General features: G+C 37.9%; 1 protein-coding gene across 18 annotated transcripts in view; it reads left to right on the top strand.

The window, feature by feature from the left end:
- The window catches only part of LOC308330093 (uncharacterized protein), a 43,933-nt gene that overhangs the window by 478 nt on the left and 19,148 nt on the right, over window positions 1-24,307 (top strand). For 5 of the 18 annotated variants that reach the window (XM_080784772.1, XM_080784763.1, XM_080784775.1 and 2 more), the window contains exons 2-36: window positions 1,563-1,718; window positions 1,842-2,018; window positions 3,567-3,755; window positions 4,475-4,618; window positions 5,007-5,150; window positions 6,537-6,656; window positions 6,768-6,878; window positions 7,258-7,305; window positions 7,393-7,419; window positions 8,154-8,285; window positions 8,387-8,545; window positions 9,673-10,773; window positions 11,338-11,469; window positions 11,571-11,729; window positions 11,918-12,025; window positions 12,621-14,624; window positions 15,344-15,418; window positions 15,505-15,591; window positions 15,952-16,041; window positions 16,204-16,287; window positions 16,616-16,702; window positions 16,812-16,892; window positions 17,300-18,715; window positions 19,140-19,229; window positions 19,401-19,487; window positions 19,824-19,910; window positions 20,381-20,443; window positions 20,750-20,815; window positions 21,676-21,720; window positions 21,801-21,848; window positions 22,006-22,053; window positions 22,503-22,544; window positions 22,699-22,746; window positions 22,835-22,876; window positions 22,987-23,055. In XM_080784772.1, coding sequence (XP_080640898.1) covers window positions 1,563-1,718; window positions 1,842-2,018; window positions 3,567-3,755; window positions 4,475-4,618; window positions 5,007-5,150; window positions 6,537-6,656; window positions 6,768-6,878; window positions 7,258-7,305; window positions 7,393-7,419; window positions 8,154-8,285; window positions 8,387-8,545; window positions 9,673-10,773; window positions 11,338-11,469; window positions 11,571-11,729; window positions 11,918-12,025; window positions 12,621-14,624; window positions 15,344-15,418; window positions 15,505-15,591; window positions 15,952-16,041; window positions 16,204-16,287; window positions 16,616-16,702; window positions 16,812-16,892; window positions 17,300-18,715; window positions 19,140-19,229; window positions 19,401-19,487; window positions 19,824-19,910; window positions 20,381-20,443; window positions 20,750-20,815; window positions 21,676-21,720; window positions 21,801-21,848; window positions 22,006-22,053; window positions 22,503-22,544; window positions 22,699-22,746; window positions 22,835-22,876; window positions 22,987-23,055 — 7,566 coding nt within the window. The remainder of the gene's footprint in view (window positions 1-1,562; window positions 1,719-1,841; window positions 2,019-3,566; window positions 3,756-4,474; window positions 4,619-5,006; window positions 5,151-6,536; window positions 6,657-6,767; window positions 6,879-7,257; window positions 7,306-7,392; window positions 7,420-8,153; window positions 8,286-8,386; window positions 8,546-9,672; window positions 10,774-11,337; window positions 11,470-11,570; window positions 11,730-11,917; window positions 12,026-12,620; window positions 14,625-15,343; window positions 15,419-15,504; window positions 15,592-15,951; window positions 16,042-16,203; window positions 16,288-16,615; window positions 16,703-16,811; window positions 16,893-17,299; window positions 18,716-19,139; window positions 19,230-19,400; window positions 19,488-19,823; window positions 19,911-20,380; window positions 20,444-20,749; window positions 20,816-21,675; window positions 21,721-21,800; window positions 21,849-22,005; window positions 22,054-22,502; window positions 22,545-22,698; window positions 22,747-22,834; window positions 22,877-22,986; window positions 23,056-24,307) is intronic. The other 13 variants (XM_080784770.1, XM_080784771.1, XM_080784768.1 and 10 more) reach the window with 13 other exon arrangements.

Raw genomic sequence — 24,307 nt, 5'->3', positions numbered from 1 at the left:
ACTAATATAATATACCAATATAAACTATTGAATGAATTCTAATAAATAATTGACCATGTTGTTTGAGATACCCTCCCTTTGTGAAAGGTGGTGAAAGTTGGTTGCTATAAATACAGGATATCATGTAGCCAGAGCATTAGCATTGGTCTCTTGTAACCTGATTGCCACTGGGAGAGATCACTGGGCTCTACAAGCACTCGAAAACTTTCCGTGGCATTTAAATCTCCTGGCTTATTATGTAATATGTAAACAATATAAAAAACATCAGTTTTATGTTTCAGGATTAATTAATTAATTTAACAGAGCCACAAGGCATAAAATAATAGTTCAATATATTGTGTAAGCCTTGCAGTGACAGCACACTTTATGGTAAAAGGGTGACACCATCTGTGGAATGTCTGCCTTTTTATCATCTATGGTTTGTTTGTGAGGAAGTTATTTATGTGACGTGCAGGGACACCCAAAACTGATTTGCAGGTGTCACCAACTCCTCCTTATTGGCACCATACACTACTTCACGCCTGCCTCACCACAACATAGTTGATGATGGCAAGAGCGTCACTAAATGCCATGACCAACATTTTCCAGTGTAATAAATAAACATGCGCAATCATGCGCATATGTGATTGGGTTACTTGTGTCTTATGATGGTCCTGAGAGAAGATGCAATTCTGTTATATGTTTTGGTGTTTACCTAATGTAATCAAATATTGCCCGGTGACGTTTCATATTAATATAAATTAGCATTTTTACAGATTATTATTCAGTCTTGACAATGTTTCTAGAAATCACTTGACATCAAGGAAATTAATCTATCACTGGGAGGGAATGTATGAAGTGTGAATGGTATCCTATAGCATAAGCCATTCAATGAAATGTAACACAATGGTCTGATTTACAGGATGATGTACCATTGTAATATTAAAATCCCCCAAGGAAAATATCCCTCAGCTGCCATGGATTATTACCGGTCTGTAGATGATGTGGAAATGTAACTATTTTCCACACATGACCATAATTGTACCATCCTGACCAATGACTTTACTATACTTTCATAATCATCATAACTACAGTATGCTGGTAAAAACTTATGAACAACAGTTATATAGAATGTATGACTATATTTAGATACTGTATGAACTAATTTAATTTAAATTGACTTTGAGTGTAACACAGCAAGTTTCAAATATCTTATATTTTAGGGTGTGTGTGTGTGTGTGTGTGTGTGTGTGTGTGTGTGTGTGTGTGTGTGTGTGTGTGTGTGTGTGTGTGTGTGTGTGGCTAGCCAATCAACAAGCTCATTACCTCAGAATGACATTGCGAAACATCTTGAGAGATGTGAAAAATTGTGATTGTGACAAATACTGTAATCCAGCTCATTTTGAATGGAAAAAGTTTGGGAACCACTGTAGTAGAGTATAGCAGCATGCTATTTCACAATAAGTACATTTACATTATATTATTTTGCAGCATGACATTTTTGCTATAGGCTCAACATAGACATGTGGACCAGTCTGGTCGTGTTTGTACTGTTACTCAGCCATTTCTGTCCAATTTTCTAGGGATAGGGGTGAAAGCCCCTTCCTCTTCTGCACCCAGTGGGCTGCTCAGCAAGTTGAAACTCTCTGTAGAGCTGATGGTAGCACTGGCTGCTCTCTTGTCCTGGGTCATTGTAGGTGTATGGATGTTTGATTTTGTAGAACACAAAGGGGTCCCAGGTGGGTCTTCACATTTTTGTCTCTTCTTGTTGAATCAGCTTCTCTTTCTTTATTTTCTATTTTTGTGTTTTTTGTTTAAGGTCTACATAGTCCTTTTAATATGTCTGCCTATTCTCCCCTCAGATATCCAGGAAATAATTTTGGATCCGGTCCAAGCTGTAAATGATGTTGTTGATGATGTAACTGAACTGTACCAAAAGTTTCAAGGTCTAAGTGACCCGATGGCTGCAGCCACTTACGCAGCTGATGAAATAAAACACGTACGAGATGGATTGGTCGACTACTATTCAGATGATGAAGGTATAGTAGGACTGCAATTTCTATCAATTACTTTTTTGATTATTTAAATTGAAAAAATCACATTCGTGTGAAGTGAGGGCCGCATCTTTTTTGCTTTTGTACGTCACGGGGGGTCCATAGACTTGGCTGCAGCATGACGAAGTAGCAGAAAAGTTCATAATTCCTCCAGTCCACTCCAACAGAACTCAATTTGAGAATAAAGTAGGCTACTGTATCATTCTGATAGATTAGTCCTCTGATATATATATACTTTTTATTTTTATGTTTCTTTCCTTTATCCACCCTGGTTTGATTCTTGTTTGAAACAAAATTTGTTGATTTATATCGGCCACATGACGTCGGTTAGTGCCCTAAAACATTAAAGTCCATAGACTTGGCTGGTAAGATTTATGCTATAATTGCCCTAAACAACACTGTCCATAGACTTGGCTGGCAAACAATTCACATCATAAAAATCCCATAGACTTGGCTGCCATATGACGTAATCTTCAAAAACTATATGTATTGGAGGGGCCCTCAAAATTGAGGGCCCCTCAAAATTATATAATTGATCAACTAAATCAATTACTTTGATTAACCACTTAAACTGTTTTATAACCTGTTTTGTTATACAATGGTTCCACATAAAAATAGCTGATCCACTGTGTATTGTGATGCATTTTGAGCTAGCAGACCTGCTAGTTTACCAGTTTTTTGCTAATGTAACCATGCGCAAGTACTATAGTTTCGCCTGGGAGTGGGACTCGTATGCACCGTCCCAGCCGTCCCGCCAATTTTGATGCGTATGCACCGTCCCAGCAAATGACGTAATGACTAATTGTGCCTGATACGGCAGTGGTGCCAGATTACATACATGTATACATAGGAGCATTACCTTTAATCCTCCCAACACTAACATTACGTCACCTTCGAAAACCAATTACACTCTGGCATTGGGTCCTTTAATCCACATCTTTATTACGTAATCATTGAGAGCTAGTTGCGAACGCAGTGAGCACTTACTATGAGACCTAGCAGATCATGTCTGTCTGTCTGTCCGTGTGTCACGCTTTTGTGCCCATATATGGAGCTGCTTTGGGGACTCCTTATATGGTTATGGCTGAGTCATGGTGACATGAGTGTGATGGCGTGGTCCAACTTGTGCCCATATATGGAGCTGCTTTGGGGACTCCTTATATGGTTATGGCTGAGTTAAAAACTTAACTTAAAAATAACTTAACTTAAATATGTACGAGCTGCGTTCGCTTCCCGCGTTTGCGCGTCTTACTGGTTATACATATACTATGTATATGTATAAAACCAATGGTTTTCGATGGTGGTGACGTAATGACGATATGTTTTAGTGTTGGGAGGATTAAAGGTAATGCTCCTATGTATACATGTATGTAATCTGGCACCACTGCCGTATCAGGCACAAGTAGTCATTACTGAGATTTGACAGTTTGTATAGCGGTCAAAAGTACTTGCATGCTCTGCTTGCGCGTGCAACAAGCAAGTATGCACTCGACAGAGTGCAGTTCTAGTTTCATACTATTTTGTTTTTGTCAGGAAACTTCTTTTTCAGCTACGTGGACCCCGTAGTCATAGGCAGAAGACTCTTCCATTCCACCGATGACTTCATCACTGACTTGTTAGGCTCTTTCAGGGACCAGCTTTGTGCTATATTTGATTCAGTGGGGGGCTACGTCCAGGATGTGCTTTGTGCCATCTTGGATACCATTCAGAGTGTTACTACAGGTATTTACTCCCATGATCCATCTCATTACATTTTAATAGACACATGATGTGTCTTTTTAATTAATCTGCCTCGCTTACATTAAATTACACCATGCTGTTATGTATTATCTGAACACCATTTGAATTACATACATAATCAGAACAGAAGAACCGAGAATCTATTACTGTCGGCGCTTAAAACAAACGTAACTGCATCCCTAATCTGGGCACGTCATAGTGAACATTTGGCAAAAATAGCAATTCTACAAGCTCACAACTTGAACAGCTTGGGCTTTGTAGATCCACTATTCTTAGGAGATGTGGTGTAGAGGGGAAGGATAGAGTCAAGGATGGATTCCTGGGGTAAACAAACAAAGTATATAATTATAATGGCTTAAGTGGTTAAATTCTGTCAAGAAATAATGCATAATGTAAACTGATTATTTATTCTGTAAAAACAAGTTTGAAATTAAGCCCTGTTTATACTTCTTGCTTTATTTATTTATTGTTTGTTTGTTTATTGTTGTATTATTTATTCTGCTATTGTATTTTCACTATTTGTGAACATTCTGAAAATCTTTTAATTTTAGCCTAGTGACATTTTGAGTAAAATACAACATACACAGCACAGTAGTCAATATTATGGTAATTTGTGTTTGGCTGTAATATATTATGACATATAAATGTGTTCACTTATTAAATAGATTTGTATTTTGCCCTAAATGATCTACTCTTCTCAGGAACCACTGACATAAGCTTCATGGACCCTGTGGTCATTGGCAGGAGTGGCTTTAATAAAGCAAATTACTTCGTGAATGGAATCGTGAGCTCCATCCAAGATGTTCTGTGTTCCATCATGGATACTATACTGGATGTAGAAAAAGGTATCAACACACAAAAAAAAACTACAAATCTTTTTCTAATATGTAACAATCTATTTCTGTTAAATTCTATTAATAACTATTGGTTGTGAAAGGGGGGTGAACTACCTTGCAAACAAAATATAACGGATTCATTTTCTCATTAGTATGAATGCTGAACAAAAGCTATTGCTTCATAAAAAGAAAAAAATTGATTGGCATAAATGTATGCAATAACGATGACTAATACTAATGTATTATGTAAATCTCATATTTTGTTATAGTAGTCACTAATGAAGGCTATTTCCATTATGGGTTACCGGGTATGTTGTCTGATTTGTGTAACATGATGTGTCTAATTAATTAAACAATTATACTATATATTTTTCCTAAATCTATTTGATTTTCTCAGGAACCACTGACATTAGCTTCATGGACCCTGTGGTCATAGGCAGAAGTATCTTCAGTGTTACTAATGACAATGTGGGTGCAATAGTTGGCTACATCCGGGATGTGATCTGTGTTATCTTGGACACAGTACTGGATACATTAAAAGGTATATGCACATATAGCTTTAACATGATCTTAGCTCTTGTTGCAACATGCTACATTATCTGTTTAATACTATATAAATTAACATTTGCCACAGGCTATAGTAGGCTTACATACATAATCAAGTAGCATTAACCAAGAATGAACTTTAAGCTCTTATGCTTGCTTTTTTAAATGAGCAAAGTTGAATGCTCACACAGCATCTGTCATTTTGTGCGGAAACATTACAGTACATGTAAGTAGCCTTGCCGAGCCATGAGGCCCATAGAGCAGGAGCCTATCTCCTGTTTCTGTAGCGTGAGGCAGCTTGATGTACAAGTACACCCCCTGGACATGACGCTAGTATGTCGCAGGGACTTGCCCCCAATCCAACCCTTGATGCTGAGTGTCAAGCAGAGAGGCATTGGGTCCCATTTTTGATGGTATGGTATGACCCGGCCGGGGATTGAACCCCAACGTCCCAGTTTCAGGGCGGACACTCTAACCACAAGGCCACTGAGCTGGTAAAAGTACATCTACCTTGACACAACATTTTTAAATACCATCCTGAAACGGCAAGGTTTAAATTAGCAGTGCATATATAATTTATCACGTTTACATAGAAACCCAACATACCACTCACAACCACTGGTTTCGAGGTTCCAAACCCCATGCTCCTTTTCTAGAATGAATATACAGTAGGGCTATCAAGCTCTGCCTGGCCGGGTCGCAACCATGACTACCCAATATTGAAACAAAGCAGCACCTTAGGTCATGCAGGAGTCAGGAGGACACACATGGTCACATGGAAGTCACACACCCCAGCTCTAACACCCCAGATGACAGCCCACTGACAACAAGGCGGTCTATTTAAATATGGCTCCCTCCTATAATCTCCCCTGCTACACCAACACTGCCACACACATGCTGCTGCTGCACCTGCTGCTTTTCCTCCACCATTCTAGTTCAGTCTCTCATGGCTGAGAATGTGACCACACAGTTGACCGGAGTCCCCTAGTGCTCTATACTAGGCCCCGTTCTGTTGAAATATCTTTGCAGAAAAAAGCTCATCTAAAAGTTCACAATGCATCGTGTTGCGATGCCGTGTGAGCTTGTAGATCAGCTGTATTTGCTGAATGTTTGTCCCAGAATAGGAATGCTAGGTTTGGTTAAACTGAAATGCCATGTCTTGCTTTTGGCCTGCTCTTGTATGCCCATGGGGGATTCTACATCATGCTCCTTGTTTTAGCTGCAACTGCTTTGCTAATTCAGGGAGCATCTTATGAGTTGAGCCACGTGCCAGTACTGTACTTTGTTGCAATAAATGCTTAAAAAATCTATGATTAGATCAATTATGATGTGTTTCTGAGTGAACAGTATAATCTGATGATGTCCTCCTTGTGTTGATCAGGTATTCAGGACGCTTTGGGATTCTATCCTATGGGTGTTCTCAGTAGAGTTATCGAAATCATCACTGAACAGATCAACATGCTTGTGGGCTACTTCTCAGATTTGCTGTTTGATGAAGAAGGTACTGTACCCTTCTTTTACCATGGCAGCTAGCTCTGAATCTTTCCAAATAGAGTTTTATTTGTTTACTCATATGCCTGAAGTAATGAAAACATTTTTTTTTCTATTCCAGAAGTTACAGTTGACATTGACCCCATGAAAATTGTCACAGATGCTGTAGTTGAGATGACGGACAAGAAGGAAGTGTTGGGTTATATGTCAGGCATGCTCATCGGTGATCAAGGTTTGTTTATCATAACTGGTGTGCTAACTAAAGTATCCATTGCACTTCAATATTCAATATATTTCTAAGAATCCTAATTAACCCTTTCAGGCCTAAGGCCGATTCTAAAAACGCCTCTAAATCCTGACCTAAGTTTTCTGAAAAACTTCAAATATTTTGAATACTGTACATACTGTACAGAACCCAAATATGGGTGCCCGGCCTGAGGGGGTAAGATACCAATAGGGGTTCCCGCCCAGAATGGGTTAAGAAGAAGATGCATACTGAATAAATATGGACTGTAGAGAATGTTTAATCATGGTTTTGGTTTCCTTCAAAGGAAAATGCTATATGGTATGAATGAAAACAAAATGTTTAACGTTTTCTTCTCTTTGCTTAGATGAACCTGCAGCTCCATCAGCAGACCTAAACCTGGTGAGAAGGGAAGGTAAGCATCTCTGTCAACAATCGCAAGGTAATATATTTGTATTTGTGTGTGAAATGATATTGATTGTCATATTTTATTGACTTTTAGGAGAATTCTTGCCACCCAAAGAAAAACGTAAGTATGCTACAATATCGCTGACCAGCATTAGAGTGCATTGACTTGTTGATTACACTCATAAATTCACAGTTTATCACACACTGACTGTAACTTCTGACCTTTCATGCATGTCTCAGCACTCCTTTTCTGTCTTCTAGTTTGATTATAAGCTGTCCAGGTTTCTTTTGATGTTTTGGGCATGAATAATCTACCTTTTATGTGGGTGCATTCCTTCCTTTCCGAAGTCATTGTCATCCCCTCCTGCATTGTCCAAGCATCTTATGTATGAGTAATAGACTGTGACTGAACTTCAACAATAATCATCTCTGCTGTATATATTTATAATTTTGTTTTGTTTTAACTGAATGTATTGTATGTATTGTGTTTGCCTTCATTTGTCTTTGCATGGAATCAAATGTGTTGTACACCTCAGGTTTCAAGTGTATCCATAATGGTGATAAGAACTACTGGGGGTATGGTAATGAGGCATAACTAGGGGGAACGGTTGGATATCATTTCTTTCAGACAGATTTGATAAAATCACCAGCAGCTGTTAATCCAGCGAAGTGTGTGTGTGTGTGTGTGTGTGTGTGTGTGTGTGTGTGTGTGTGTGTGTGTGCGTGTGCGTGCATGCGTGCGTGCGCACGCGTCCTTAACCCAAACCGCCTTAAACTCTTTTATAACTGCAACTTTGTGTCAAATGCTGAAGATGTAAGACCTTGTAAAAGAAGTGACTTGGCTTGATAATGCAGTTGCAGAGATCATAAATGCTGCCAAAGAGGAAGCCGCCACTGCTCCCGAGCCTAGTGTCACCCCAGACACAAAGGAGGAGAAGGGTGATCTGCCCATCAAGGCCACTGTGAAAGAGTCAGAAGAAGACGATGGTATTTGAAAAACAGATTTTTACATGATTTGTTCCTCTGTGATGATTTTCATTATAAAAACGATGCAGGCTCTAAATGTGTCGCTTTCATCACATCACTAGCGAAACACACCATCATTGAAGAAACCAAACGTGAAGCATTGCGACAGAGGAACGTTCGGATACCCTATGAGAAGCTCAGGAAAATGGGAACTAGGGCGAGCCTCAAAGAGGAAGATCTCCTCATGACCAAAGATGACCAAGACATTCAGCTAGAGAAAGGTATATAATTGACAGTCGATATTCCATGTTTCATCATTTTTTCAATTGTCATATTGAATGACGTGTGTTGAGAAAGCATGCATTTGTTTATCATCCATTGTTAACATTGTTTTTTAAGGATCTGTGGCCTGCTTTTCAAGTAGCCCTGTATCATGCATTTGACACTACATATTGGATATAGCATGCTGAATATATTTTTACCAACAATGATGTGTAACAAAAAATAATGTGAGGAGCCAATCAAATGTCTTAACATAATTTACTTTGATTAAAACTAACTGAATATTCACATAATCTACGTATATACATTTATATACTGTATATTTTACAGTATATGCAATTAATTTCACTGGTTACTTGATGATGATCTCGAAATACATTAATTTGACACCACATAGATTTTGCACTAAATTTAAGATTGAATAAAGAAATTAGATCCAAAAAATATTCACGCATGTGTTTCGGTAATTTTGTAGCCACACTCGTCCTCTTTCACCCAATGTCACAACCACAGCACAGATACATACGGTACATGAACTACAGCCCTGAAAGCGACAGGTGTACCATCATAATGTGTCATAAAACTCCATGTTAACTGCGTGAATGAGTCAGCAATTTTTTCATCACAAACACAATTTCTTAACTCTTAACAATTTCTTATAACCACGTTTTTTATCGTACCAATACCACGATTGCACACGGCGTACCTTAATGTCTCGGGTCACTCACGGCAAAAACAAAAATCGCATTCGACTTTTACTTTTTGCGATAGAGCAATTTGTTCAGACATACGTTCTCTCACTGAGTCTGTGTGCTTTTAACTTTCAATAGTGGTTGCATTTGCATAGCATAGCCCAGGTCAAATGCTGCACAGACTTGGCGAGCTTCAGGCACCCAGAAAAACATCTTGAAATTTTGTTTCTAGTTGTAAGTGCATTGTCCAAGCATCTTATGTATGAGTAATATGACTGACTGTGACTGAACTTCAACAATAATCATCTCTGCTGTATATATTTATAATTTTGTTTTTTTTAACTGAATGTATTTGTATGTATTGTGTTTGCCTTCATTTGTCTTTGCATGGAATCAAATGTGTTGTAAATGTGTCGCTGTCATCACATCACTAGCGAAACACACCATCATTGAAGAAACCAAACGTGAAGCATTGCTGGACCATTCCGATGAGGAGAATGAAGAGGACGAAGAACCACCACAACAGGAAGAGGAGGGCCAGGAGCAGAAAGAGGTGGAGGAGGAGGAGGAGGAGAGAGTGGAGGTTAAAAAACAGATCATGGCAGAAGAGGAGAAGGAGGAAGAGGTTGAAGAAGAGGAGAGCGTTGAAGAGGGGGAGGAGGAAGAGTTGATGAAACCAGAAGATATGGCTGAACAGGGTGAAAAGGTGTCTGTAGAGGAGGTGGAAGGGGGGATGAAAAAGGACATCGCTACCACTGAAGAAGAGCAGGAAGGAGAGAGGGATGAAGATTACCTTTCTAGCAAACATGCTGAAGCCATTGATGGAGATCATACTGATGGAGGAAAACATGCTAATGATGAAGAGGAGGAGGCCAAGCATGTTATTGGAGGTGACGTTGATGAGAAGGACAAGCACAGTGATCTTGAGGTTAAAAAAACGGAATCTGATGCTGTCACTGCCATCAAAGAAGATGTCATGGTCAGAGATTATGACGATCAACATCTTGATAGTGATGAAGAGAAAGATGAGGACAAGGTTGATGGCGCTGATGTCAAAGATCTAGAAGCTCAAATTGCAGAAATGGAAAAAGATCAGGCTCTGGTAGTAGAGAAGGAAGAAGAAGAAAAAGAGAAGATAGAGGAGGCTATGAAGGAAGAAGAGAAGCCAGAGGAGAAAATGGAAAAGTACAAGGAGGATGGCCTCAAAAAGCAGAACAGAGTCGAGCAAACAGATCTTGAAATCCTGACGACTGAAAAGCTTGACCATGTTGATTTCACCTCTGAAACTGATGAGGATGAACTAACGACCTTACCGCATGTTTCTGATGAAGATGAATATGAATACTCTGAAACCTTTGATGATGATGATGATGATGAAAACAACAATAACAACGAGAGCCGCAGAACTGAACCACGGCGACGGAGGAACGTTCGGATACCCTATGAGAAGCTCAGGAGAATGGGAACTAGGGCTAGCCTCAAAGAGGAAGATCTCCTCATGACCAAAGATGACCAAGACATTCAGCTAGAGAAAGGTATATAATTGACAGTCGATATTCCATGTTTCATCATTTTTTCAGTGAGTTGAAAATGCATAAGTGCATTGTCCAAGCATCTTATGTATGAGTAATATGACTGACTGTGACTGAACTTCAACAATAATCATCTCTGCTGTGTATATATTTATTATTTTGTTTGTTTTAACTGAATGTATTGTGTTTGCCTTCATTTGTCTTTGCATGGAATCAAATGTGTTGTATACACCTCAGGTTTCAAGTGTATCCATAATGGTGATAAGAACTACTGGGGGTAATGTAATGAGGCATAACTGGGGGGAACGGTTGGATATCATTTCGTTCAGACAGATTTGATAAGATCACCAGCAGCTGTTAATCCAGCGAAGTGTGTGTGTGTGTGTGTGTGTGTGTGTGTGTGTGTGTGTGTGTGTGTGTGTGTGTGTGTGTGTGTGTGTGTGTGTGCGTGAGTGTGCACGCGTCCTTAACCCAAACCGCCTTAAACTCTTTTATAACTGCAACTTTGTGTCAAATGCTGAAGATGTAAAGACCTTGTAAAAGAAGTGACTTGGCTTGATAATGCAGTTGCAGAGATCATAAATGCTGCAAAAGAAGAAGTCGCCACTGCTCCCGAGCCTAGTGTCACCCCAGACACAAAGGAGGAGAAGGGTGATCTGCCCATCAAGGCCACTGTGAAAGAGTCAGAAGAAGACGATGGTATTTGAAAAACAGATTTTTACATGATTTGTTCCTCTGTGATGATTGTCATTATAAAAACGATGCAGGCTCTAAATGTGTTGCTGTCATCACATCACTAGCGAAACACACCATCATTGAAGAAACCAAACGTGAAGCATTGCGACAGAGGAATGTTCGGATACCTTATGAGAAGCTCAGGAGAATGGGAACTAGGGCGAGCCTCAAAGAGGAAGATCTCCTCATGACCAAAGATGACCAAGACATTCAGCTAGAGAAAGGTATATAATTGACAGTCGATATTCCATGTTTCATCATTTTTTCAATTGTCATTGAATGACGTGTGTTGATAATCTGAGAAAGCATGCATTTGTTTATACCAATTATAATATATATTTAAATTGTGATTTATTTGTTTTGGTGTATTCAACTATAGCTGAGGATTTATTTTCTTTATCGTTTATTACAGACATCAAGGCCACAGAAGGCAAAAAAGAGAAAAAAGAAGACAAGCTGAAATCTGAGAAAACAGCAGAGAAAATAATTAAGCAGGAGCACGAGAAGCAGGAACCCAAAGGTAACGCTTGGTTATCAAATGAATGCATGACATATACATTCAAAATGTGAAAATATCACTGCCATTACATGTTTCACATTTCTTTGACAACATGAATGTGAAATTACTGTACTTACTCTTCCATTACTGTTAACTTCATGACTATGGCCCAAATACCATTCATATGCATTCATTTGCAGTATGTATGTGACTTCCAGTGCTTGTGTCAGTAAAGATGGATTGTTACACTGATATGATTGCCTCTAACTGGATTATTGTGCTTACAAACTCTGTCAAGCCTCACACATCATTCAGAATTAAATGGCCATTATAAATGCATAAATTGTAATAGTAAATGTAATAGTAAATTATTCATCTACTTAGAACACATCTTTCAATATTTAATATATAATCTATTGTATGAGTTGTTTTATATCCTCTATAGCATTTTGGTTCAAATTAGACAAAAATAAAGGTCTTGATTACTATTATGACACCAAAACCTGTATTATATTGGTAGCTTTTAGAAAACACTGAAAGACATCAACATAAATCAAATATATTCAATATATTCTTCAGGTACAAATAATTGCTAATTTGTGATTGTATTTAAAAGAACAAAAGCCATCCAAAGATGATGAAGAGCCAACAAAGCCTCCTAAAGAGAAACCGGTGAAGCCATCTTCTGGAGAGGAACATTTGAAGACACCAGCCAAAGAAGAGAAAGAGCCTATAAACAAACCTTCTGTTGAGGACAAAGAGGCAGGGAAGCCTCCACATGATAAAGTATCATCAAAGCCATCAAAAGCAGAAAAGGAATCAACGAAGCCTACTATTGAAGGAAAGGAACCAACAAAGGAAGAAGATAAAGATGCAATGAAACCTCAGAAAGTAGAGAAGGAACCATCAAAACCACCTAAAGAGAAAGAAGTGAAAAAGCCTCCAAAGGAAGAGAGAGAACCATCCAAGCCATCTAAAGTAGTAGAAAAAGTACCAGTGACCCCTCCTACAAAAGGCAAAGAACCAACAAAGCCACATAGAGAAGAGAAAGAACCATCAAAACCTCTAAAAGACAAAGAGCCAACAAAGCCCCAAAAAGAAGATGCAAAACCAACCAAGCCTCACAAAGAAGAGAGAGAACCAGAAGAGCCTCCAAAACAAGTGAAAGAACCAACTAAATCACTTAAAGAGGAAGAAAAAGTCAAAACTTCTCCAAAAGAAGAAAAAGAAACAACAACACCTTCTAAAGAGGAAAGAGAACCAACAAAGCCTATGAAAAAGGAGAAAGAAGTGAAGAAGCCTTTGAAAGAAAAGAAGGAACCATTAAAGCCTCTTAAAGAAGAGAAAGAACGGAAGAAGCCTCCTAAAGAAGAGAAGGAACCAGTCAAACCACCTCAAGAGAAGGAAGAAGTAAAAAAGCCCCAGAAAGAAGAAGAAAAAGAACCATTAAAGCCTTCTAAAGAGAAAGAACTAACAAAGCCATTAAAGCCTATTAAAGAGGAAAAGGAACCAACAAAGCCCCCAAAAGAAGAGAAAGAACCAGCAAAACCACCTAATGCAAAGGAAGAACTCAAAAAGCTTCCTAAAGTAGAAAAAGAACCATTAAAGCCATCTAAAGAGAAAGAAGAAACAAAGCCCATTGAAGAAGATGAAGCCAAGAAGCCTCCCAAAGAAGAGAAGAAACTTTCAAAGCCTCTTAAAGAGGAGAAGGAACCAACAAAGCCTCCAAAAGAAGAGAAAGAACGAGCAAAACCACCTAAAGAAAAGGGAGAACTCAAAAAGCCTCCTCAAGAAGAAAAAGAACCATTAAAGCCTTCTAAAGAGAAAGAACCAACAATGTCTCTTAAAGAAGAGAAAGAAGTAAAGAAGCCATCCAAAGAGGAGAAGGAACCATTAAAGCCTCTTAAAAAGGAGAAAGAACCAACAAAGCCTCCAAAAGAAAAGAAAGGGGAAGACCCAGCAAACCTACCTAAAGACAAAGGAGAAGTCAAAAAGCCTCCAAAAGACAAAAAAGAACCACTAAAACCTTCTAAAGAGAAAAAAGAACCAACAAAGCATCTTAAAGAAGGGAAAGAATTGAAGAAGCCTCCCAAAGAAGAGAAGGAACCATCAAAGCCTCTTAAAGAGGAAAAGGAACCAATTAAGCCTCCAAAAGAAGAGAAGGAACTAGCAAAACCACCTAAAGAGAAGAAAGAGGTCAAAAAGTCTCCCAAAATAGAAAAAGATCCATTACAGCCTTCTAAAGAGAAAGAACAAACAAAGGCTTTTAAAGAAGAGAAAGACGAGAAGAAGCCTCCCAAGGAAGAGAAGGAACCATCAAAACCTTCTAAAGTAAAGGAACCAAAAGAGCTTCTTAAAGAGAAAGAGCTACCAAAACAAGACAAAGAACCAATAAAGCCTTCAAAAGAAGAGAAAAGGGATAATAAACCTAAAAACGAGAGAGAACCAAAGAGGCCCTCTGAGGAGGAAGAAATGAAGAAACCACCCAAAGAAGAGAGGGAACCAACAAAGCCACATAAACCCTCTAAAAAAGAAAAGGAGGAAGAACCATTAGAGAAAGAACTGAAGGAAAAGGCTGACAAGCTGAAGAAGGAAGACACTGTTGACATAAAACAAAAAGGTTTCCTGCTAGAAAAATAACGTGCTGAGCTCCCCCAGCAGTGCATCCATATGTTGTGAATGTTGTGTATGTCAGCACTGTGAAGGGTTTCATTCCAAAATGCTGCCCAAAATATAATATAAAATGCAAATGTCTATATTTCATAATTTGAGGCCATATTTTCCTTAAACATTGTGCAACAATTACTAGAGGTTCTGGCATTGGTGCTGGTAGTAGCCACAAGCCTGAGGGCTGGGTGTAGATCAGCACCCCAGTGTCAGCAGCATCATTTTATAAGGAGAATGGAGGCATTCTCATTTTGGAACAAATCTCTTCATTTTCAAGCAATGTAGTATGCAACTTTTTTTCCCCAATAACCTTGGAAGTGAAACATTGACTATACATGCTTGTAATCTTGTAAAAAGGATAATTTAACTATTAAATGCAGTGAAAATGCATTCTAGAGCATCAAAACAAGTTTTCATAAACAACAAACATTTAATAAAATTATTGAACTATTCTTTACATTTATGTTGTTTTTGAATGCTCTATAAAGCATCTATACTATTAATGCTTCATTAAAAGCTTTAGTTTATACTTGCCCTACTGTAAAGCCTTGCCATAACACACTGATCTCACTGAACAATTGCATTGCAATGTGTTGATTCTGATGTTATTTCAAGTTATACACAAATTTCTAGTGTTGCTTGCTTTGATATTTGTTCTTACATTTTTTACAGAAGAGGAGCCTAAAGAGGAGAAACAGGGAGAGAAAGAAGTTAAACCTCAACCGAAAAAACACATGACAAAGATAGGTAAAATTAAAATATCACATTGGATTTCTCATTATTGTACAAAAAAATGAAAAAACCATAAGCACATGCTATATCATTGTGTTTAGCAGAGGAACCCAAAAAGGAGAGAGATCTTAAGAAGCTTCCCAAGGAGGAGAAAGAGCCCACAAAGGCTGAAGAGGCTAACAAGATAGGTAGGACAGTCAGTCGTATCGAGCAGAAACCAGTTGAATCCAAAATGTAAACCATTTCAGGAAACAAACAAAAATATTTAGTAAAACCACATAATTTTAAAACAAGGCAATTCTGTCTCATGTTGGTATTGTTGTGACTATATATAGTCAGATACTTGCATCACCACTTTACCCAAATCCAAAAAGATAATATCCATGGAATTAAAGTCTCCATGGGGTGAGTAATCAAAAGAGAAAAAGGTCATTTCCCTTTTAAGTGATTGTGTTTTCATGTCTGTCATTTGAAGGATAATGAGAAATGTAAATTTAGTAGTAATAATAGTAGTAGAATATAATATTCTATTCTCTTATCCTTTAAAGCTGAGGAGGAACCCAAAAAGAAGATGGTCAAAAAGGATGAAGCAAAGAAGCAAAAACCACTAAAGAGAGCTGAAATTGTGAAGAAACCAGGTAAAATCAATTTCATTTAATATTTATTTGAAGATTTTCTCATTGCACAAAAAAGTTTGGAATTATTATACTGGTAATTTTTAAACAGATGGCCGAAAACATAAAATCCATTGTTATAACTAAAAGAACAGTTTAATAATTTCCTAATTTATTTTGTTTCAGATGATGTACCAAAGAAGCCTGACATGGTTAAAGTTGAGGTTGTTTCTGATCTGAAAAAGCCTCATCTTAATGTTACAAAAGCAGGTTAGATAACCCAGGAAATGGTTGTTAAATCACAATGCCAGCTGCAGTTTATTTTTGTATCTATTATTTTGAATGCATTGTTTTTCTTTTTTTTCTTCAAATATGATATTGTGTATTCTTGAGTAAACCTACATACTGTACATCACTATTTATTAATATAATACTTTATTTATTTATTTAACCTGAACAGATGCAAATAAAAATGCATATTGTAGTGAAATATCACACAATATCACACAACAAATTACTCAGATGGTGACTGCAGGTTTGCCATTTGGAAAATTTCATGGAACTATATGACAGTCTTTAATTCTGTTTGTCTTTACAGTGGAAGCCGAGAAGAAACATGTGGAAGAGGTGAAGAAAGAAAAGAAAAGTGAGCTTCATGAGAAAAAAACAACCATCAAAAAAGCAGGTCAGGGTAACTTAGAAATGTAAAGTCCTCTGACATAATGCTAGCAAAGATTTTGGCTTCTGTTTCCTTGGCAAGGGAATTCATTAACAATGCTGTATTTTGGTTTTAGAGCCTCTCAAGGAGGTGAAGGCTGTAGAGAAAGAAGCTATTGCTGTCCTGAAAGAGACACATCTTAACATTACAAAAACAGTAAAAGAAAAATATACATTTATAGTAGGACCTTTACAGAAAGCCTATCAAAACCAACATTTAGAACCAATAACTTGACTTAAGCTTGCACATGTAGCGTAACCAAATCTGTTTTAATATAATATATAAAATACAATCTTGTATATCAACGATGAAAAGGTTCTAATGGATTTTTATAATTGAGTAAATAAAAAGCAAGGCTTTTGCATACCTACAGGCGACAGGTGCGTAGGAGAGGGTACGGTGCCCAACAATGAAAAAGGAACAAATGCCCGCACACTGTCTTCAAATGCAGACCAACTTTTAATAGGGAAAAAGCAACGTTTCGGCCTGTGCGGCCTTCATCAGGCTATCTTTGTAAAGTAAATGGATTCATATTTATTTATTTTGTTTTGTGTTTTTCTTTAGATGAAAAGCCAATGGAGGACAAGAAAAAACAAGAAAAAGAAGTAAAGAAGCCTTCAAAAGAAAAGAAAGAACCAACAAAGCCTTCTAAAGACGAGAAAGAACCAAAGAAACCTTCCAAGGTTGAAAAAGAAGTGAAGCCTTCAAAGGAAGAAAAAGAAGTGAAGAAACCTTCCAAAGAATTGAAAGAACCAACAAAGCCTTCGAAGGAAGTTAAAGAACCAATGGAACCTCCCGTAGAAGAGAAGAAATTAGAGAAGTCTTCCAAGGTAGAACAAGAAGATAAGAAGCCTTCTAAAAAAGAGGAAGTGAAGAAACATCCCAAAGAAGATAAGGAGCCAGGAAAGCCTCCTAAACAGGAGAAAGAAGCTAAAAAGCCTCCAAAAGATGAAAAACCAGCAAAGCCTTCAAGGATTGAAATTGAAGAAAAGAAGCCAACAAAGCTGTCTAAGGGTGAAAAAGAACCAAAGCCATCTCCTGAAGAAGTGAAAGAACCAGAGAAGCTTGTTGTAAAAGAAGTAACAAAGCTTTCTAAAGAGAAAGAAGTGAAAAAACCTTCCAAAGTAGAGAAGGAACCTACAAAGATGACTAAGGAACCCCAAGAACCAAAGCCATCTCCTGAAGAAGTGAAAGAACCAGAGAAGCTGGTTGTAAAAGAAGTAACAAAGCTTTCTAAAGAGAAAGAAGTGAAAAAACCTTCCAAAGTAGAGAAGGAACCTACAAAGGAGACTAAGGAATCTCTTAAAGAAGGGAAAGAACCAGCGAAGCCTTCCACAAAGGGTGACATAGACGCAAAGAAGCCTTCTAAAGAGGAGAAAGAAGTAAAGAAACAATTGAAGGTAGAGAAGGAACCAATGAAGCCTTCTAAGGAAGAGAGAAAACTAATGGCAACTCCTAAAGATGAGAAGGAACCAGATAAGACTTCCAAGGTTGAAAAAGAAGCAACAAAGCCTTCTAAAGAGAAAGAAGTAAAGAAACCTGTCAAGGAAGAGATGGAACCAACAATGCCATCCAAAGAAAAGAAACAACCAACAAAGCCTTCTAAGGAAGATACAGAACCAAAGAAGCTTCCTAAGGAAGAGAAAGAGCAAGAGAAACCCTCCAAGGTTGTCAAAGACATAACAAAGACTCCTAAAGAGAAAGAATTGAATAAACAACCCAAAGAAGAGAAGGAACCAACAGAGCCACCTAAGGAAGCGAAAGAAGTGAAAAAGCCTGAAAAAGAAGTGAAAGAACCAAAGAAGCCCTCTAAAGAGAAGAAAGAGCCAACAAAGCCTCCCAAAGCAGCAGAGAAAGAGCTAGAGAAGCCTTCCAAGGTTGAAAAACCTCTAATGAGGAAAGAACCATCACCGCCTCCGAAAGAGAAAGAAGAGAGAGAACCAAAAACTGAACCACTGAAGAAGAAAGACACCAACACAGGTATTCCGACATCATTGAATATGTTAACAATTTGTAAACCCTAGCCCAATGGTAAATCCGCCTCTGATGAAAATGGAAGAATGTAAATTGGATAACAAAGGTTCATAGGGGTCATTTGCATTCTCAAACAAGCAATGGTTTATCACCGAGTTTTGAATTAGTTAGCAGGGATGTCTTTTCAGTTAATCACTCTTCCATTTTAATTGTTAACTGCTGTTTTAATGCCACTTTCTTTAAGTAATTGTGTTTGTGTCATTTGAAGGAAATTGATAAATGTAAACCTAGTAGTCTTATTGGAATATTCTATTCTGAGTGAGGGGTATGATGTTGCGAGACACGAAACCCCAATGACCTTGGGATACATCACTGAGGATACGTCCCAGGTGCATCCATGCAATGTTATTTTTGTTCTTATCCTTAAAAGCTGAGGAGGAACCCAAAAAGGAGATGGTCAAAAAGGATGAAGCAAAGAAGCAAAAACCACTAAAGAAGGCTGAAATCGTGAAGAAAACAGGTAGAATGAAACAAAATAAATCTATACTTGAATATTTATTTGAATATTAACTTTTTCTCATTGTACAAAATATATTGGAATTATTATACTGGTAATTTTTAAACAGATGACCGAAAACATAAAATCCACTGTTATAACTAAAATAACCGTTTAATATTTTCCCAATTTCAGACAATGTACCAAAGAAGCCTGACACGGTGGTTCAAGTTGAAGTTGTTTCTGTCCTGAAAAAAACACATCTAAATGTTACAAAAGCAGGTTAGATAACACTGGAAACACTGATCTAATCACAATGCCAACTGCAGTTCATTTATTCATATTCATATTATTTATTCATCTATTATTTTTAATCAATTGTCCCCCCCCCCCACACACACACACGCACACACACACACACACAAGATGATAATGGTGTGTATTACTGAGTAAACATTTAAGTTACATACCTCAGTGTTATTTATTTAAACTTTAGATATGATAATAATAAAAAGGCATATATTAGTAAATATCACTTAAACACTCAGACGGTGATTGTAGGTTTTCCATTTGGGAAATGTCAATATGACAGTCTTTAATATCTGGTTGCCTTTACAGTGGAGGCCAAAAAGAAACCCGTGGAAGAGGTGAAGAAAGAAAAGAAGATTGAGCTTCCTGAGAAAAGAACAACCATCAAAAAAGCAGGTCAGGGTAACTTGAAATGTAACAACCTCTGGCATAATCCAAACAAAGACTTTGGTTCTGTTTCATAGGCAAGGGATGTTTTTTTCTAACAAAACAGCAGGAAGTTATTGATGTATTAACAATGCTGTGTTTTTGTTTTAGCTGAAAAGAAAGAAGCTGTTACAGTTCAGAAAAAGACACATCTTAACGTTACAAAAACTGGTAAAAGGAAAAAATATATATTATACAGTAGGGCTTCATGGGCAATTAACTATTAAAATATATAAAAACCAGCATTTAGAACCAACTTGAGAAGCAAAGCAAACAAATACTTGAGAAGCAAAGTTCTTTTTAGAATAATAATAATATGTTATTAAAGGTACATTGTTTGTTTGTCAGACTTGTAAAAACTAAAATGGAGCCTATATATTATATAGCCTACCATGTAATTTCATATTCCAGATGAGTGTTGAGGATTTATGTTTTCTCAGCAGAAGCAGCAGAGGATCCAAAGGTACCCAAGGAGAAAGCTAAACCAGAAACGGCTAGAAAAGGTATTTCCTTGTCTGAACAGGTTTAATATTTTAGGTTTTTATTTATTTCAAGTTGCTCTTCATCAACTTTGTTCATATGTTAGTTTGAACCAAATCATTAAAAAAGAAAACCTTATACTGCCACATACCCTTTTATTACAATTTATTGTCATTACGCCTGGATATTATATGAATGTTATACACCAGGACCTGTGAGGTACTACAGTAGTAGTACAGTAGTAGTAGTACTACAACAACAGTATAAATATTATTCGATACTGAAGGTTTTATATTTGCGAGAAAAACATTTTCATTCTGGTTTTTCAGCAGTAGCAGCTCCCAAGGAGGCCAAAGAACCCAAGGAGAAAGCTAAACCTGAGCCTGAAAAGAAAGGTACAGTACTACCACTACAGTAAACATGATCTTTTTTATTAGACACAAGGTATACCAGTAAGTCGCCCTGAGGGCGAGGTCATGTGCACGCATCCGCCTGGTTGACGGCAGACTGCTGGGCGAGCACTGGCGCTTTGGCATGGGGGTCAGATCAACATATGGAAGGAATTATGTACTGGCCATATATGGAGCGTGACTTGAGTTTACAGGGTTTGATAAGGTCAGATCAACATATGGAATGTCAGAACAGGTCAGCTCCATATATGGAGATCTAAGGGTGGCAGCAGGGGCAGCGGGGGAAGTGTCTTGAGTGTGCAAGGTGTACAGGGTTTCTAAAGAGAAAGAAGAGAGAGAACCAAAAACTGAACCACTGAAAAAGAAAGACGCCAAGGTATTCCGACATAATTTAATACACAATACAATATACCATTGAGAATACTTTAACAATATTCAACAAATGCTAAGTAAATTATTTAGAATTACATTTTATGAATAGAATAAAATAGAAACCTTTCTGGCCATATGGGTGTCTTGAGTGTACAGGGTTTGATGAGGTCAGATCAACATATGGAATGTCAGAACAGGTCAGCTCCATATATGGAGCTGGCAGCAGGGGCAGTATCTTGAGTGTACAGGGTTTGATGAGGGCCCAGGTAGGACCGGGGCTTAATTTTCGGGCCTGTTGAGAACTCTATTTTTTTGCCAGCTGCTGGCACTAATAACTGAATAAATGAGCTGTAAGCATTAAAGATGTACAATTCTCCACATCTCCACACATCTGCTGGAAGTCTTATTAGTGAAGTACATAATATTAGTTATGTATTACTTTACAATTGTTTTACCAGTCTTTTTTTCGGCAGACACTGATGCACTGAAAGAAAAGACCAAACCAACTCCAAAGAAAGGTATGCTTATTAAACACATTTTCAAACTGTTAGATAATAAACAGCATAAGCAACACATTACATATTACTTTCCCCTTTAGAAACTGAAGTTTCAAAAGAAAAGGCAAAACCTGCTCCTGTTAAGAAAGGTAGTGCAGCCATTATGATTGTAATTGACAGTTATTATTATACAGTTATTTTTGTCAAACGTTTTATTATGTTTACCAATTTCCACCAATAAAACAACAAAGCAGCTTTATGCTCATGAGGGACTTTTGTCAACCGCCATGTTAATTCCTATTGTAGATGCAGAGGCTTCCAAAGACAAAACCAAACCAGCTCCTGCTAAGAAAGGTAAGGATGTTTGCCTCAAATTGACATATTGGTTGTTCAGTTTGACCAACCAGTTTTGGCTTATAGAATAATGTCTTGCAGAGAAACAGCGAGTTGAGAAAACAGGCTTGAAAGGTTCACTTCTGTGGACTCTAACATTACACCTAGCTACATGTTTAAGCATTTATTTCATATTTACATGTCGATTTCAGCTCTGACAAGTATTTCAGACATGCTCTCTAGTATGTGAAGAGTCTGTCTATGCTATTAACTCATTTTGGATAAAAAAGGAACAAAACGTTTTTTTCCTCTGGAAAAAAGCTGGAGGTTGAGCGATGACAGTCTCTCAGTCAAACATTTATCTTCAGAGTAAATTTAATTTAATCTACCTAGTCCTTTCAACAACAAAAACATGTACAGTATGTTAATATTTAATTCTCAATTTAATATTTTTAATATTTTGTTTTTAGTAACTGTAGCTCCCAAAGAGAAAGCAGTCCCTGTGAAGAAAGGTAGAACTTTTGATTCAATTTGTATTGAATTAATGATTTATTTCGGTCCTTTGTGTATTCCAGTGTATTCATTTTTCAAGGACCAAAAATGTGCATGTATATATTCAGAGTTTCAACTTTGAGCAGAGGTCATCATAATGTATGTTTGATCTAGAACCTGAAGTCACAAAAGAGAAGCTCAAACCAACTCCAGCAAAGAAAGGTAATTAATCTATTCAACCTCAAGGAAAGTACTGTACAAGGTTATGATTTATAGTGTGCAATAATAAAACTGAAATCTAATTATTTAGTGGTACCAGTGGTGAAGACAAAACCAAGCCCAGTCATAAAAGGTAAGGGCAACTAAATCCAGTAATTTAAGTCCTTGTTTTGCTGAGCATCAAGGGATAATTAATAACATGACAAGAGATAATTGATATCTTGATCATTTGTTTTTTCACAGAGGCTGAAGTCCCACCGAAAAATGCTAGTCTAACAAAGGAGAGGGTCAAAGTTGGACCACTGAAAACAGGTATGATAGTACTATTGTTTTTACAGTAATATTCCAACACACAATAATAAAAGTGCGCACATCTGTGATAAATATATATATCCTGCTACCCTAATAGACAGGGGGTACATAAGCACATGGCCGTTTATCCAAAATCTTTCTCCGACCGAACCACACTTTTACCACACATCTCTATATGCAAAATTTACATAGGCCATTTTTTAGCCGTTCAAGTGTCTTATTTACTGTTTAAATATTACTTTTGGCAAACACGCTATTGTTGCTCAACTTCAACAGCCTACGTCAAAATCGTCATGTTGGTGTCTACTACGCCAACTACGTTTACTTCATGGGGCCAGTCTTTCACAGTGACACACACGTTACATGAACCACGCGACCGGGATGGTTTCTACCCCTCAATGTCGTATTTGCTGCGCCCTTCTAATGCTGCGCCACGCCTACTCTATACTGCTCCATAGACAGCGACTCGAAGTCGAACAGCAGCAGCAGCTCCGTCCGTCACAATGCCCACAGCACTGCACAGCCCCACACCCAAATGAATCGAATGAATGAATAAGGCGCTTATATCGCTTTTGCTCAGTGGATGGGACATTTACATTAAAAGCTATCGGATGGACGCGTGGATAACGGCATGGTTGTGTGCACTCGGAGGGAAAGGTTCCATATAGCTTCCATGCTAGCTGCTTCAGACACAGGGGAGGGGAGGGAGATGGCCCGGCTCACGGGACTCCAGTGCGAAATAGCGCTTATGCAACAATTACCCTAAAAATACAAACACCTCAACTCAATGTCATTGTGAATAAGAATTTCGAGCGAAAAAATAATTTTTGGAAGGACACTTTCACCCAGTATGAAGCTAAATGTGGAAGCCGTGTGTGTCACACCAAAACTGGTGACCTATAGAGTCCTGTAACGCCGTGCATTCTGTGCTTGCGTGCGCATTTCCCAAATCTCAGTGATTTATCCACACATCGCTCTGTGTGTGTGTGTGTGTGTGTGTGTGTGTGTGTGTGTGTGTGTGTGTGTGTGTGTGTGTGTCGCCCTCCAGCTGCAATTGCGAGTGTGCGCTGTGTGCAGGGCACACTACTGAGTTTAAAAACACAGCTGAAACATGAAGTGGAGTCTGTCAACTCCCGCAATTTCCTTCTTCCCATATTGCGCTGCAACGTAACTAGGATGAGCCCCCCGAATTCAATTAATCAATCACTACATTAGTTGCCTGTTCAATCTATCATCTTTTGTTTTACTGCCC

This window comes from Protomyctophum bolini, assembly GCF_963924005.1.
Source record: "Protomyctophum bolini genome assembly, chromosome: 15".
Taxonomy (NCBI): domain Eukaryota; kingdom Metazoa; phylum Chordata; class Actinopteri; order Myctophiformes; family Myctophidae; genus Protomyctophum; species Protomyctophum bolini.
The sequence above is the reverse complement of the archived record's forward strand: the minus strand, read 5'-3'. Positions and strand labels throughout refer to the sequence as shown.